General features: G+C 40.0%; 1 protein-coding gene across 3 annotated transcripts; it reads right to left on the minus strand.

Moving 5' to 3' along the window:
- Nucleotides 1–686: 686 nt before the first annotated feature.
- On the minus strand, nt 687–17,906 carry LOC128602667 (uncharacterized). 3 transcript variants are annotated; one of them, XM_053616596.1, is made up of 7 exons: nt 17,568–17,906; nt 16,012–16,335; nt 15,506–15,931; nt 15,338–15,400; nt 1,630–1,728; nt 1,495–1,519; nt 687–1,389 (listed from the first exon to the last, which is right to left on the minus strand). In XM_053616596.1, the coding sequence occupies exons 1-7, from the start codon at nt 17,617–17,619 to the stop codon at nt 1,377–1,379; spliced, it is 1,002 nt and encodes a 333-aa protein (XP_053472571.1). In that variant the 5' UTR covers nt 17,620–17,906; the 3' UTR covers nt 687–1,376. The 3 variants fall into 3 exon arrangements, with proteins under 3 accessions (XP_053472571.1, XP_053472570.1, XP_053472572.1); XM_053616595.1 differs by lacking the exons at nt 687–1,389; nt 1,495–1,519; nt 1,630–1,728 and adding exons at nt 14,577–14,636; nt 14,742–14,766; nt 14,868–14,966; XM_053616597.1 differs by lacking the exons at nt 687–1,389; nt 1,495–1,519; nt 1,630–1,728; nt 15,506–15,931; nt 16,012–16,335 and adding exons at nt 14,577–14,636; nt 14,742–14,766; nt 14,868–14,966.
- Between the last annotated feature and the right edge of the window lie 78 nt (nt 17,907–17,984).

Genomic DNA, 17,984 nt, shown 5'->3' on the forward strand with positions numbered 1-17,984 from the left:
CAGTAACACACTATGCCAAAATTGAAAGAAATTCCAGAAATGATGAGGAAGAAGGTGATTGAAATATATGTCTGGGAAGGGTTACAAAGCTATTTCAAAAGCTCAGGGACTCCAAAGGACCACAATGAGAGCCTTTCTCTCCAAATGGACAAACTCGCCACAGTAGTGAACCTTCCCAGAAGTTCGGCACCTTCCAAAATTCCTCCAAGAACACAGTGATGACTCATCCAGCAAGTTACAAAAGAGAAGACAAGAAAGGACCTACAGGCCTCTCTCACATCAATAAAGATCACTGTTCATGACTTCACTATCAGAAAGACACTGGGTAAAAATGGCTTCCATGGAAGAGTGGTGAGGCGAAAACCACTGCTAACCCAGAAGAACATTAAGGCTCATCTGAATTTTGCCAAAACACACCTTGATGATCCTCAAACATTTTGGGAAAATTTTCTGTGGATTGATGAGTTGAAAGTGGAACTGTTTGGAAGACAGGGGTCCCGTTACATCTGGCGTAAACCAAACACAGAATTCCACAAAAAGAACATCATACCTACAGCGAAGCATGGTGGTGGCAGTGTGATGACGTGGGGATGGTTTGCTGCTTCAGGTCCTGGGCAACTTGCAATAATTGAAAAAAAAAATAATTCTGCCGTCTACCCGAAAATCCCAAAGGATATTGTCCGGTCTTCAGTCCGTAAGTTGAAACTCAAGCACAACTGGATTATGCAGCAAGACAATGATCCAAAGCATAGGACTAAGTCCTGGTCCTAGAAGTACGTGAAAGACTGATCTCCAGTTATCAGTAGCAATTGGTTGCTGTTATTGCTGGTAAAGTTGGCACAACCAAACAACCACACAAGAGCTGCTTACAGAGTCCTCTGTGATCAGGTTACATGTATAGTATAAATTACAATTAGCAGTGTACCCAATGTAGAATGTGATCCACTGATGTGGGAAAGGAAATCTGGATTTTTGTTAAAAGGAAACTGGAGTAATGGTAAATATTTTATGTCACCAGTGGCGTCCTCTGGTGGACCACAATGTTCTTCTGTTGAAACAGCAATGAATATATTGCTACAAAGATATAAATTATTTATTGCCATAAATGTCTTTTCATCAATAAAAACATTCTAATGCTTTTTTATACTTAGAAAGAAAATACAGAGCCATTAAATTTGACCCAAAGTCAGATTTATTAAATGGACTAATTTTGTAGGTTTGAAATGAGAAAGACATATGCTGGGACAGTATTGAGAGAGTTTCAATAAGTAAAAGAAAGCATAATAAAGAGCACATATTTAACACGTTTTAAACGTCAGCTCTTCCTAAGTGCTGTGTTACTCTCATGCCTCAAAGTTCATATCAGGAGTTTCTTCTCAATGTTGGATTCTGGAAAGGGACGAAAAATAAATATCACAGGAATTAGGACAACAGAGACATTAATGAGGGTCATATTCATTTAAAGCAAATCTAATTATGAATGCAGTAGCTTACGTTTGCAGTTCCATAGCCTGAGATCCTGTGAAAAAATAAATAAATAAAATAAAATAAAAAATTGAAGAACAAATATATTAGTCTATGTACAGAACATAGAAATTTTTACATATTATTACTTAAGAAGACACTTACTTGGTGAAATTTTCATCTTTTTCCATAAATATACCACCATAAGAGCTGCCGGAATACCCAGTATTACTGGCAGTGTAACACACAAGCGGATGAGAGACTCTGTATAGAAATAATGGAATATTGTTAGGGGAGATAGTCTACAACAACATGCTGGGTTCTTATATTTAACCCTTTCCAAACCTTAAATACACACACACACACACACACACACACGCACGCACACACATACACGCACACACACACACACACACACACACACACACACACACACACACACACACACACACACACTATCACTCACCAGCGCTGTTTCCAGCTATTTCAGGTCCTTTGTCTTTTTGTACACTGACTGTAATATTATTTATGATCTTCCACTTTCCTTTTGTTTTATCATGTGTGTGCACTTGTAAAGCACAAAGATATTGTCCAGCATCTGAGTCTGTTACGTTACTGATCCTGATGTTATGGGTGTTTTTGCCTTCAGTTTGGTCTGAGAGTATGTAAAGCAGTTCTTCTTGCACATTGCAGTGGTGATTGTATGTTATACCATTATATAAATCAAAATCATAAGAATACACACAGGTACTGTTCTTTCCAATGGTCTTGATCCAGTACACTACAAATTGCTTGTTGTCATATTCTTTTGTAAAGATGACACTGCAGTTTAAAAGTACATCTTCACCTTCAGTTAGCTCGACTGAAGATCTTTCCTCAGACTTGTTTGTCACTAAAGGAAAAACACTTTTGCTGATTATTCTGAAAAACTAAATTTGTCTTGAGAAAATACAGAAAATAAAAGCGACTCACTTTCTTCATTTGCAGTGGCGACTATGTATGATGTGACAGTGTTGGGAGACGGTTTGAATGGAAATAAGAAAATAGAATCCAGAGCAGTAACACATCGATAAAATCCACTGCTTGCTATTAGCGAACATTTTTCACCAACTTTGACTGAATCTTTATTTTTGCAGGAATTCTGGATATTATTAAGTTTGAGTGCTTCACCATGAACACACTCCACTGTGCAATACACATCAATGCTGTTGTCAGACTCTGTGCTTATTTCCCATTTGTTGGTGTCGCAAAACAATTTTACTTCATCCTCTGCTGTATAAATGAATTCAGTATGTCCTTAAGGAAGAGAAAGAAAATCTTATTGAGAGGAGTTTGTAAGAAGTTACTTTTGTACTAAATGTACTTCATTAATAACATTACACTAATGACACTTGACCAGTATCAGTGTAACAAATTTTTTACATATCAAAACAGAAGAAAATAAACTTTTCAGAGTAGTTTTTGAGTTTGTATTTCAGAGATTTATATTTATATATATAAATATCTATATTTATATAAATGTTTATTTTTAAAATTATTTTTACCAATGTTAACATATCACATATCATGCAATGTTAAAGTCAACCATGTACAGTACCAAGTAAACGCCTAAGCAAATCACAGCTCTAATTAAAATATCAGATTATTTTCAGGAAGCTCATCAAACTGAACATACTGAAGACATGCAGTAATTCAGGTTTTAACACTTCGGGCAAGTTGTAGCATATAAAAAAGTTGCAACATATAATTTTAATCAACACGCCTTCTCTGTTAAAAGAAAAATGAGGTGACTATCGTTTGGTGTGATGTGAATGTCACGTGTATGCTGCTTACAATTCCAGCAGCCACAGTGTAAAATTCCTTCCCATGTACCTGCTTTTCTAGTGACATTGTATGATTTATTATAAGCACGTTCCTAAAATACATAATATAATGACATACAATAATAATAATATATATACACCAATCAGGCGGCACAGTCTTAGGCAAGTGTGGACAGTCTTAGGCAAGTGTTTACAGTCTTAGGCAAGTGTGGACAAACTAGTGTGGCAGATGCTCAGGAGGCTGGAGTGGGGCAAAAATGTACACTTTTATTTTAAAAGTGGGAGAATGTGGAAGGTGAGGGAGTGGGGGATTGTAGTGCAGGTAGTGAGGGTTGCAGTCTTCTCGGTGTGGGGAGAAGTGAGCGGGCTGGAGAAGCATCCAGTGCTATGCAAAACGTGACTTAAATAGTAGTGCTTGTACACATCAACCTGAATCAGTTGCAGTTGGTCATGTGACAGTGATGCAGTAGGGTGCAATGGCTGCTGGGAACTGTAGTCCTGCTCTGATTCTGGCATAACCCTGTGCTATACACCAAAGAAATTTGGGTTTGAGATCAAAAAATGGATATGAGATGAGAGTTTATGATATCAGCTTTTATTTCCTGGCATTTACATCTAGATGTGTTAAACAGCATAAAAGGTTTGTATCAGCCCACCCAATTTTTAGGTGAGCAAGAAATATAGGAACAGATATGTCTTGAAGTAAATGAAAGAAAATAGCACTTAATATTTGGCTGCATATCCCTTGCTTGCAATAACTGCATCAAGCCTGCGATTCATCAATATCACCAAACTGTTGGTTTCTTCATGATGCTTTTCCAGACTTTGACCTCAGTCTCCTCTTTAGGAGGTGAAATGCATGCTCAATTGTGTTAAGGTCTGGTGGTTGACTTGGCCAATTTAAATCCTTCAACCTTTTCCCCTGATAAAGTCCTTTGTTGAGTTGGTAGTGTGTTTTAGATCTTTGTTTTGCTGCATGATAAACTTCTTCCCAATTAGATTGGATGCATTTCTCTGTAAATTGAAAGACAGAATGTTCCTGTAAATGTCTGACTTCATTCTGCTGCTACCATCATGAGTTACATCAGGAAAAAATATTAGTGAGCCTGTTCCAGAAGCAGCCAAGCAAACCCATGCCACGACACTACCTCCACCATGTTTCACAGATGAGTTGTATGTTTTGGATCATGCGCAGATCTTTCATTCTCCACACTTTGGCTTTTCCATCACTTTGGTAGAGGTTGAACTTGGTTTAGAACTTTTGTGGCTCGTCTCTGTATTTCTTTGCAAATTTCAATCTGGCTTTCTGATTCGAACTGCTGATGAGTGGTTTGCATATTATGGTATGGCCTCTATAATTCTGCTCTCAAAGTCTTCTTCAAATGGTGGATTGTGATACCTTCACCCCTGTCCCATGGAGGCTGTTGATGTCATTGATTGTTATTTTGGGGGTTTTCTTCACAGTTTTCATAATGTTTCTGTCATCAACTGTCGTTGCTATCCTTGGCTGACCCATTCAGGTCTGTTGCTCTGTACACCAGTGGTTTCCTACTTTTTCAGGACACTCCAAATTGTTGTATTATCTATGCTCAATGTTTGTGCAATGACTGATTGATATTCCGTCGTTTCTCAGCTTCAAAATGATAATCATGATAAGATTTTTTTTTAAAACCACTCACCATGGCTACTACTGATGAAGAAAACGAGAAGGACAAAACACTCGAACAGCATTATTACACTGAGGGGGGAAAAAACAAGAAGTTAGTAATTTAGAAGACTTTTTAAGGAAGTCATTAGGAAATGTAGTGACCAAGAGACACACATGCTGTTCAGAGGTGGGTGTCACAACTTGTGGATTGTCTTTTTAATAGATATAGAATCTGTGTGTGTGTGTGTGTGTGTGTGTGTGTGTGTGTGTGTGTGTGTGTGTGAGTGAGTGAGAGAGAGAGAGAGAGAGAGAGAGAGAGAGAGAGAGAGAATACATGCTAAGAATGTGTGGCAAGTTCCTGAAGTGAATTTAAGACTTCAAAGTGTTAAAGTGCAAACAATGTGACTGCATTAATTTTATCATATTTACACGTACCTAAAGATACGGTAGCAGTATAAAATTGTATTTATACTACTATTGACCTATAAAGCGCTGCATGGTCTCGCGCCACAGTACCCGAGCGAACTTTTGGTCTTTTATGATCCGCCATGCCTACTTCGATCAGAAGGTGCAGGCTATTTGTTGGTACCTTGAATAGTGAAGGCTACAGCAGGGGGAAGAGCTTTCTCTTACAAAGCCCCACAGTTATGGAACAGCCTTCCAATTAGTGTTCAGGACTCAGACACAGTCTCAGTGTTTAAGTCTAGGCTGAAAAAATATTTGTTTACTCAAGCTTTTTGTGAATAGGTTTTGTCTTAGGTAAAGGAGCAGATCTAGAGGGCTCACAGGCATGGAGTGTTGTGACGAACCCCCCACTTTCATGCGTTCACCCAAGTTTGTTGATAGTGGAGTGGTTGGCCACCTTATGTCCCAGGAAGCCCTCATCTCTGTGTTACCTTCTGGCTCTCCCTTTTAGTTATGCTGTCATAGTTAGTCTTGCCAGAGTCCCTGCTTGCACTCACATAAAGTACATTGTCCTTAACCATTACTGGACAATAAGCATACCTAGCAATCTCTCCCTCACTTTCACTCTCTTTCCCTCTCTCTCACTCTCTCCTTCTGTCAAGCTACACATGATACTCCTGAGATACCAGTGATCCTGACCCCTTCTGCTCTCCGGACCTGCCTGATCCATCCTGATCCTACTTCAGGTTGGAGTTCTCATCAATTGGAAGTTACATGCTGCTGCTGAGGATGGCCCAACGTTGTGCAGCCTAAAGATCATTGAGAATGCTGAAGATGGTACCACTGAAAAACCATAAGATGGCTTTGGACCTCAATTCATATGAACAGTTATGCTGTGATGGCTAGGACTACAATTGCTATTATAGCCTTAGCATTGCAATTTCCACAAAGAGTTTTGCACTCAAGTCTCCATCATTGAACAGTCGATAGGTTCCACAAAACATACTTCATCTAAAAGCTGTAATGAACTTTTCTGCTTATGAATTTTTAATTGCCACGAAGACAGTTTGATAACTGAGTTAATACCAAATGTAAAAATATATACAGTAATCATCTGTAACACTTAAACCACCTGTCCAGGGTCGGCGCCAGGGCATTCGGAATGAGGGGGCCTCGATGTGTCACTGGGGGCCTACCTCATCCACCTCACTAAAATAATAATAATTTTAAAGAATGAAATGAAATTCCTTATAATTGTGGATGCAGTGTGTTTGATCAGACTCCTTTGATCGGACCTCCCCAGGTAATTAAAGGTGGTGGCAGCTTTTTAATTTTGGGTGTAAAGAGAGGCTCACATTTCATATTACCTTAGCCAAGAATTATTACAATAATAATAATACCACTTTACTAAACCTATTTTTAAGCAAAGATGAAGCGTGGCACACTATAAAAACCATCATGTCATCACCTGACGATGCTAAAGAGCTAGGCTATACATAAAGCACTCACATAAATAATAATAACCAGCACTGTTCACATAACCTCATACTAGTGACAAAGACAAGCAAAAGCAAAAAGACATCTTACCTTTAAAAAAGCTGCAGGCGACGAGTAGAAGTGTTAATCATTCTCAGAACGAGGTCTTTCCACACGATGCATGAGCTAAGCATTAGTCAGTTTTGCAAAATTTGGTCTCACAACCACACTCAACCATTATTTACGTCACTGTCATAATAGCAGCATCTATGTAATGACTGTCTATCATGACATTAAGTATTTTTTAATCAACTTCTACTCTTCATTCATAATCAGTATTTATGGTAAATCTAAATTAATTTACAAAATAGTTGTAAAAAATATTTTGCTAATTATTAATATTTCAAGAAGTAAGAGGGCACAGTGGAGTGGTGCTGAGTCCCAGCGGGTGAAATTGCATTTGGGGGTGGGGTCGGGTGCTTATCAGAGGTGAGGGGCACAGTGACCTAGGTGGCCTGGTCCCCTGGGACCCCTCGTGGTGCCTCCGCTGCACCTACCTAATATTGTGTAGGTCCCCCGTGTGCTGCCAAAATACCTCTGACCTGAGGCATAGACTCCACAAATCCTCTGAAGGTGTGCTGTGGTATCTGGCACCAAGATGTTAGCAGCAGATCCTTTGAGTTCTGTAAGTTGCGAGGTGGAACCTCTATGGTTCTGACTTGTTTGTTCAGCACATCCCACAGATGCTCGATCAGATTGAGATCTGAGGAATTTGGAGTGAACACCTTGAACTCTTTGGAATGTTGTTAAACCATTCCTGAACAATCATTGCAGTGCGGCAGGGCGCATTATCCTGCTGAAAGAAACCACTGCCATTAGGGAATACTGTTGCCATGACAAAGGGTGTACATTGTCTGCAACAATGTTTAGCTGGTACGTGCAACAATCTCTTGTAGCTAGTACGTGTCAAAGTAACATCCACATGAATACCAGGACCCAAAGTTTCCCAGCAGAACAATGCTCAGTGCATCACACTTCCTCCACCAGCTTGCCTTCTTCCCATAGTCCATCCTGGTGCCATCTCTTCCTCGGGTAAGCATGATTCATCAGACTAGGATACCTTCTTCCATTGCTACATGGTCCAGTTCTGATGCTCACGTGTCCACTGTAGATGATTTCAGCAGTGGACAGGGGTCAGCATAAAAGCAAACACAAGTTTTGACTGTTAATCTTACAGCAAAAATCTGACATCAATTCATGTGTCTTTATTTTTTATTGTAGCCTACATTACTGTAAATAAACAACAGTCTTTTATGGTAAAATAGAGGCAGGGAACTAGTTAACCATATTGCAATAAATGTTACTACCATGCTTTTTACAGTTCTTCGAACCACAACTGCTAGTCTTGTTTTGTTCTTACCATAAATTTAAGAGATTGTTTTGACAGTGTAGCATTAATCGTTTTGAATAACTGAAGTTTGTGACTTATGATGGAGGGCTCAGGAGGATTAATGGTGGATATCTTTATTTAAACACTAGCACTCTCTGGTGGACCACAATGATCCTGTGATAAGAATGTTCCTAGTGTTGCCTTACACTGACTCGTTTGTTATAGAATGTCAATAACATGATAACACCGTCATAAAAATTTACAGACATTGCTACTTATTCAAAAATAGAACATTGTATTGGCTGAGACAGAAAATTCAAAGCCATTAAATTGAACCCAATATCAGATTCATTATAATGTACCCATTTTGTACATTTGAAATGACAAGGACATATGATGTGACATAAACCATAATACAGAGCAGTAACACATTTTAAACATCCCAGTCTTTACTATTGACTGGCATTATTTATCCACAGATTTACTTGTGCAGATATCTAGACTATCATAATTATAATCAAGCTTCAGCAGTTAAACCAGGAGTATGTCTTAACCAGCTCCCAAGTTCAGTAGTCAGGGCACTGATCAGGGAGTTGGCCATTTTAAGGGCTGTCTCAATCGCAAAATCCTGCCAATGCACTGGAAATTTCACTTCCTAAAAAATCCCATAATGCACCGCACAAACCAGGAAGCATCAATGCTCACTATGTTCCATTACTGGAAATGGTGTCATGTTTACTGAAGCCTTTCAGTTAGAAAAAATGTGTGTGTGTGTTTGTGTGTGTAGTTTTGAAGCTATCGCTCATCAGGTTAACACCAATTGACCAACATCAATCTCTGTGTCAAAAATAAACTTAATTTCTTTGCATAATGTCACAACTTTTCTTTACAAATACATTTTTTATAGAGACCCTTGTGCCTCAATATGACTTGAATATTTGCCTTCAAACATGTAGAATAACTTATTAACATTATATACACACACAACACTCTTGCTGCAATAACATAAAATATTATCATTTTTATTGTATTGTACTGTGGCAGGTGGGGGCGTGGTTTGGAGGGAGTGTGGGGGAGTGAGCAAATGAATGTGGCACACCTGTATTTCATTTATTAATGCTTATTTATTATACTGTTTTTCTCTCTCTCATTCCCACAGTCAGTGAGCGAGGCTGGTGTGTGTGTGTGAGACAGTGGAGCTGAGCTGAACTGAACTGAACCAAGTTGTTGCAAAGCTGCTGATTTCCTGTTTGGCCGCTTGTGGTTTTTGCCTTGTTTCTGGTGCAGGGCACGGACAAAAATAACGATCACCAGTCATCTCACCCTGAGTCCGCTGTGTCCTTAAGCTGCGAAGTGTTTGCTCATTCAGCCACACCCCCATCAAACTATGTGTCACGAATCGAGGTTGAGCCAGAAGCAAGTGCAGATAATGACATTTATTGAAACAAACGTACTAAGAAACAAAGACACTAAGACAACTTGGAAAATCACTGTGGCATGAAACAAAACACCGAGACAAACAACATGAGTCTAAGACAACGAAAGACAAGCAAACAGTGCAGACAAGGACCACACACACACACACACACACACACACACACACACACACGAGTGCTCATTAACAAAACGTGAGTCAGGTGCAGGTGGTCATGTGACAGCTAGTGCAGTGCAGTGGCTGATGGGAAGTGGAGTCCAGAGTTTCTTGATACGTGACAGAACCCTCCCCCAAGGGCGCTACTCCCGGAGCGCCCAAAATTATACGTCCTCCATCGGGTGGTCCTGGCCCCCTGGAAAAAATGTCCCCAGCAAAACCAGGAGGCCGGGCGGCTTCCACAACAGCACAGGGAGGCTGAGATACTTCCTCAGCTGAACATGAAAGCGGGGCGACGTCCTCGGCAGAGCATAAAAGCGGGGCGACGTCCTCCACGGGACAGGAGAGGGGAGCGATGTTCTCCATGAGACTCAAGGGGGGAGCGAGGTTCTCCGCGAGGCCAGGAAGAGGAGCGAGGTTCTCCGCGAGACTCAAGGGGGGAGCGAGGTTCTCCGCGAGGCCAGGAAGAGGAGCGAGGTTCTCCGCGAGGCCAGGAAGAGGAGCGAGGTTCTCCGCGAGGCCCAAGGGAGGAACGATGCTCTCCTTGGAGCATGAGGGGGGAACGATGTCCTCCGTGGAGCAGGAAGGGGGAGCGACATACTGAGAGAAGCAAAGAAAAGGGGCGACGTCTTTAGCGGAACATGGAGGCAGAGTGACATCCTCAGTGAAGCAGGATGTCAGAGCGACGACCTCAGCCGAGCAGGAAGGCAGAGCGACGACCTCAGCCGAGCAGGAAGGCAGAGCGACGTCCTCAGCCGAGCAGGAAGGCAGAGCGACGTCCTCAGCCGAGCAGGAAGGCAGAGCGACGTCCTCAGCCGAGCAGGAAGGCAGAGCGACGTCCTCAGCCGAGCAGGAAGGCAGAGCGACGTCCTCAGCCGAGCAGGAAGGCAGAGCGACGTCCTCAGCCGAGCAGGAAGGCAGAGCGACATCCTCAGCCGAACAGGGAGGCAGAGCGACGTCCATAGCCGAACAGGGAGGCTGAGCGACGTCCACAGCCGAACAGGGAGGCGGAGCGACGTCCATAGCTGAACAGGGAGGCGGAGCGACGTCCTCGGCGGGGCATGAAAGCGGAGCGACGTCCTCGGCGGGGCATGAAAGCGGAGCGACGTCCTCGGCGGGGCATGATGGCTGAGCGAGATCCATAATAGGGGAGGGAGGGTGGGAGTTGGTCTCAGCCCCGACCAAAAATTCCTCCTCCTGTCGGCGTGTCATGGCGTAGTCCCTTACAAACGCCGGGTGTGGCCTGGTGCATGGTCTGTCCAGCTGCGGCAGGCCTAGCATGCGGTTATTCTGAGCGAGCAGTTCATCTGTCCTTCTTCCCTGCTCCAGTAGTCCTAAATACCACTCCGCATATGCTGCAAACCAGGCGTCCATCGTGGTGATCTGCTGCTTCTGATAGTGGGTCTTTCGTTCTGTCACGAATCGAGGTTGAGCCAGAAGCAAGTGCAGATAATGACATTTATTGAAACAAACGTACTAAGAAACAAAGACACTAAGACAACTTGGAAAATCACTGTGGCATGAAACAAAACACCGAGACATAAACAACATGAGTCTAAGACAACGAAAGACAAGCAAACAGTGCAGACAAGGACTATATATACACACACGAGTGCTCATTAACAAAACGTGAGTCAGGTGCAGGTGGTCATGTGACAGCTAGTGCAGTGCAATGGCTGATGGGAAGTGGAGTCCAGAGTTTCTTGATACGTGACACCATGCCCCCACCTGCCAGCAGTGCAAAATAAAATATTCTGTAATAAATTTTAATAGTAGTATTGCAAGACTTTTCAGTATTTTTAAAAAAGCAGATCTTCCACTGTGTCCTAAACGCAGTGTTGCTCTCGTGTCTTAGACCATATCAGGACTTTCTTCTATATTTGACAAGTGGGAAATTGGGAAAAATAAAATAAAATTCCATTTGAATAGAAACAAGAGATCCACTTCTTGCCATAATACAGATACATAATTACTATTAACTTTATTTGAAATCTAGTCTATCATAAACTCAAGCTTCAACCAGAACATTTCCTGAGAAACCAATTTTACTGAGCAGTTTAAATGAATAGTGTTGCTAAATTGCACTCTACATGCTTGTCTGACCGCTAGTACACAGAGATTTGGTGCAGTCATGGGACACCATCTCTGGCTCATAGTAAAGGACAGAATGCTTCCCACCTCATCTCACTATTCTTTTACATTCCCAACTCAGTAACATCAATAAAACAACTTCATATAACAATTATACAGTAATGTAATTTATTATATGATTTCTGCCTTACCCCGCCTTGTGCCCAATGCTCCCTGGGATTGGCTCCAGGTTCCCCCGCGACCCTGAAGAAGGAGTAAGCAGTAGAAGAAGGATGGATGGATGGATGGATGGATTTCTGCCTTTCTATGTGTTAAATCATAATTTAATAGTAGCCACTATGCTTTATAACACATTTCAACTAGAGATGTAACCGAATACAAATACATTATTCAGAATGAACAGAAATCAGGACATCCTGGTTCACAGTAGAACCTGGGGAACGCAACAAAAAAGTCATGAGTGAGAGGTTTGTACATTCATTTGGGTGTCATGGAGTGGTCAGATGTGGGACAAAGACAGACCACATTCATGAACATGTCAGGAACGTAGTAACTGCCAGGCCAGGGATGTGCTAGTTTCAATTAAGCTACTAGTTTGTTTATAGTTTGTGAAATAGAGCCAACTAAGCTCATTTGAAAATATTGCTGGCAGGTAAAGACAAAAATAATAACTGTCCAAAACTCTGCTAAGCACTAACTGTATAGGTCCACCTAAGCTAACCGGCAGTACTGATTGTATTCATTCATACATTCATTCATTTGTTCATCAGTACTGTATCCTGAATAGAGCCTATCAGGAACTCTTTGGGTAAGGGATACACCCTGGCTGGGAAAACAGTCCACTGCAGGGCATCGTGCACACACACACACACACACACACACACATTCACACCTACGGGCAATATAGCAGGGGTGAAAACATAGAAAGTACCCCTCCTTCACGCAGTGGGGACGCAGTGCTGCTTCTATACCGTTTGAACTGGGGGTCCAAGCTGGGGATCAGTGGCTCCATTACAGGGGTGAGTTACTTCCTACCTTATTGTTCTCCAAACACTAAACTATCTGATTCAGTGCATTAAGAGGCAAAAGTCAATGGTCTATATCATTGACCATTTTATTTACACAGTTGTTTTTTTTTTTAGTTACATTTTCACTGTATTCTGTATTCTACATTTCTCATGTTTTATACAGAAACAACAAATACAGATCAACAAATGCTCAGCATTCAAGGCCTTTGAGCTTGTTATTTACTCAGTCTTTTCAGTTTTGTATATAATTTTTGTTAACTGTAAACTGTATTCTACCGTTTTTATGCTTGCTTGCAAACAGACCAACAAATTCATCCAGGTTCAACGATTTTGTCCTCCGTACTTAGTACACCAAATTGCTCAGTTCTTCATCTGCCTTCATAGTGGACCTGAGATCAGTTTTCACCATCTTTAGTGCAGAAAATCTCCACTCACAAGAAGCAGTATTAAATGGGAATGAAACAGCTACTTTGCACAGTTGGAAGAGTGCACAAAATTTCTTTTTTGAGCTAAGACACCTTGCATTATTATATGCAGCAATTCAGAAGTATTTTCAGGAGCTTTTCAGTGCACTTCATAGCACCAGCAATTTGTAACTCATCATTAAATTCACTTGGAACAAATGAAGGGACTAAAATATCAGAGGATTGATGGAGCAAAAACAATGCCTACATTCAATACAAAGGATTTAAGATTACAAATGCCATCAGGGCCATTGCTTATTGTGTTGAAGTATACTTCCTATAGTTCATTGGTTGAAGTTGTTTATGTTACTGTCAGATTATACTTAAAACTTTTTCCTGATATCTAAAACTGATATTTTATGCTTTCTTGTGGTCAGCTTAAGTTTGACTTCAGCCTTCAGCTCCTTTTTCAGAAGCTTGACGTACATAGTGACAGTAACCAAGTGTGGCCATCGCTTCAGACTGGTCAAGTGCCACATCTTCACCAAACAATATAAGCTACACTCAAAAGATTGTGGAGTCCTGCGCTGAGCCAGAGCATCTAGCACCTGAATTCATGACTATACAAAGATGTCCATAAAGCAAAATGCAGCTTCATGTGTGTTATTATATATATATAAAAGGGGGAATAAATAAAGTAAGCGTGCTTACTTATTGGTGTGTAATTATATGCCATTGTTTATAATGTTGCTTCAGAAGCTGTAAGGTGGATTTGGAATCTCAGAGAATAAATGGCACTTTTATGGCAGTTGATTGCTTTAAGAGCGGCTTATTGATTCCTCTGTGATCAGGTTACATGTATAGTATAAATTACAACTGGCAATGTACCCAATGTAGAATGTGATACTCTGATGTGGGAAAGAAAATCCAGATTTTTGTTAAAAGGAAACTGGAGTAATGGTAAATATTTTATGTCACCAGTGGCGTCCTCTGGTGGACCACAATGTTCTTCTGTTGAAACAGCAATGAATATATTGCTACAAAGATATAAATTATTTATTGCCATAAATATCTTTTCATCAATAAAAACATTCTAATGCTTTTTTATACTTAGAAAGAAAATACAGAGCCATTAAATTTGACCCAAAGTAAGATTTATTAAATGGACTAATTTTGTAGGTTTGAAATGAGAAAGACATATGCTGGGACAGTATTGGGAGAGTTTTAAACACGTTTTAAACGTCAGCTCTTCCTAAGTGTTGTGTTACTCTCATGCCTCAAAGTTCATATCAGGAGTTTCTTCTCAATGTTGGATTCTGGAAAGGGACGAAAAATAAATATCACCGGAATTAGGACAACAGAGACATTAATGAGGGTCATATTCGTTTAAAGCAAATCTAATTATGAATGCAGTAGCTTACGTTTGCAGTTCCATAGCCTGAGATCCTGTAAAATAAATAAATAAATAAATAAATGAAGAACAAATATATTGGTCTATGTATAGAACATAGAAATTTTGACATACTATTACTTAAGAAGACACTTACTTGGTGAAATTTTCATTTTTTTCCATAAATATACCACCATAAGAGCTGCCGGAATACCCAGTATTACTGGCAGTGTAACACACAAGCGGATGAGAGACTCTGTATAGAAATAATGGAATATTGTTAGGGGAGATAGTCTACAACAACATGCTGGGTTCTTATATTTAACCCTTTCCAAACCTTAAATACACACACACACACACACACACACACACACACACAGAGACACACACACACACACACGCACGCACACACGCACGCACATACACACACACGCACACACGCACAGACACACACACACACGCACACACACACACACACACACATACACACACACGCACACACACACACACACATACACACACACACACACACACACACAGACACACACACACGCGCACACACACACACACACACACACACACACACACACACAGACACACACACTATCACATGAACCTGAAACTCACCAGTGTTGTTTCCAGTGCTTTCAGATGCCTTGTCTTTAGGAATGGGATCTTTAGGGTTGAGGTCTGTGTATAAACGACAATTAAAAAGTAGGTAGGAAATTAATGAAGGTGCACACACTCACACACACACACACACACACACACACACACACGCACACTATCACTCACCAGCACTGTTTCCAGCTATTTCAGGTCCTTTGTCTTTTTGTACACTGACTGTAATATTATTTATGATCTTCCACTTTCCTTTTGTTTTATCATGTGTGTGCACTTGTAAAGCACAAAGATATTGTCCACCATCTGAGTCTGTTACGTTACTGATCCTGATGTTATGGGAGTTTTTGCCTTCAGTTTGGTCTGAGAGTCTGTAAAGCAGTTCTTCTTGCACATTGCAGTGGGGATTGTATGTTATACCATTATATAAATCAAAATCATAAGAATACACACAGGTACTGTTCTTTCCAATGGTCTTGATCCAGTACACTACAAATTCCTTGTGGTAATTTTCTTTTGTAAAGATGACACTGCAGTTTAAAAGTACATCTTCACCTTCAGTTAGCTTGACTGAAGATCTTTCCTCGGACTTGGTTGTCACTAAAGGAAAAACACTTTTGCTGATTATTCTGAAAAACTAAATTTGTCTTGAGAAAATACAGAAAATAAAAGCGACTCACTTTCTTCATTTGCAGTGGCGACTATGTATGATGTGACAGTGTTGGGAGACGGTTTGAATGGAAATAAGAAACCAGAATCCAGAGCAGTAACACATCGATAAAATCCACTGCTTGCTATTAGCGAACATTTTTCACCAACTTTGACTGAATCTTTATTTTTGCAGGAATTCTGGATATTATTAAGTTTGAGTGCTTCACCATGAACACACTCCACTGTGCAATTCACATCAATGCTGTTGTTAGACTCTGTGCTTATTTGCCATTTGTTGGTGTCGCAAAACAATTTTACTTCATCCTTTGCTGTATAAATGAATTCAATATGTCCTTAAGGAAGAGAAAGAAAATCTTATTGAGAGGAGTTTGTAAGAAGTTGCTTTTGTACTAAATGTACTTCATTAATAACATTACACTAATGACACTTGACCAGTATCAGTGTAACAAATTCTTTACACATATTGAAAAAAACGAATCTTTTCAGAGTAGTTTTTGAGTTTGCACATCAGAGATTTATATTTATATTTATATAAATATTTACATTTTATATTTTTCAAACAATTTTAGCATATCACATATCATGCAGTGTTAAAGTCAACCATGTACAGTACCAAGTAAATGCCTAAGCAAATCACAGCTCTAATTAAAATATCAGATTATTTTCAGGAAGCTCATCAAACTGAACTTACTGAAGACATGCAGTAATTCAGGTTTTAACAATTCGGGCAATATATAAGCATTATAAACAATTTGTAATATATCATCGTAATCAACACACATTCTCTGAAAAAAAAAAAATTAGGCAACTATGAATGAGCTAGTTGGACCTTTTCAGGCTGAAGATGGACTGAAAATCAACTCCCAAACCTACTGCCAGTGGTAAAGGAAGAAGTCAGCAATATGCAAGAAGGCCGTGATCTTTATGCAGGACAATGCTCCATCTCATATATGTAAGTACACCACTGTTTGACTAGTCAACAAAGGCATTAAAGATGACAGAATGATGACCTGGCCCCCTTCCTCAGCTGACTTAAATCATATGGGGAACTTCTGTGCAATTCTCAAGCATGCGATTTACAGTGAGGGAAGACAATTCACCTTTTTGAACATCATCTGCGAGGCTGTGGTGGCTGCCTCAACTAAAACTGATCATGAACAGATCAAGAAACTGATAGATTCAGTGGATGGAGTGAATGGTGGCTATGTTTATCACAGAATAGTTTTGAAGGGTCAAAATTGTTTTTATTAATCGTCAGGTGCTATTTTATGTTCATTATTTGTTAGATCATACTTTAAGACTGCAAAATAAAGAAGTAAGTGAAAAAAAATTATTTGAAATGTAGTTGCCTAATAACTGTGCACGCTAATAACTTACCCTGAGAAAGACAAGTCACCGCATGCAGCGCATATATATATATATATATATATATATATATATATATATATATATATATATATATATATATATATTTAATATATGTGTGTGTGTGTGTGTGTGTGTGTGTGAAGTGTTAGAAAATGTAAATAAATAAATAAATAAATTTTTTTAAAAAAACACTCACCATGGCTACTACTGATGAAGAAAAGCAAAATGATGAAACCCTGCAACACCATTACTACACTTTTTTGAAGAAAAAAAAGAAGTAACGTTGGAAATGTTTCAGCTTATCTTCATAAAAACATGTAGAATTAAACTGAGTTAAGGATCGCACTACACAATGTGGTGAACACTTTGGAAGACTTTTTGTGCAAGGGATGAGAAAATAAAGAGTCACACAGTTTTGTGGCGGATGTGACAACTTGTGGGTTTTCTTGTTGCTACACAATTAGTCTCTGCTTAAGTTGGTGTGTGTGTGTGTGTGTGTGAGAGAGAGAGAGAGAGAGAGAGAGAGGGAGAGAATGCATGCTCCAGAATGCTGATGTAGGAACTGTGTTCTATTGGAGAGTTTTCTTGGTCTTACAGCTCTTGCCTTGACTTT

The sequence above is a fragment of the Ictalurus furcatus genome, chromosome 27 (assembly GCF_023375685.1).
Source record: "Ictalurus furcatus strain D&B chromosome 27, Billie_1.0, whole genome shotgun sequence".
Taxonomy (NCBI): Eukaryota; Metazoa; Chordata; class Actinopteri; order Siluriformes; family Ictaluridae; genus Ictalurus; species Ictalurus furcatus.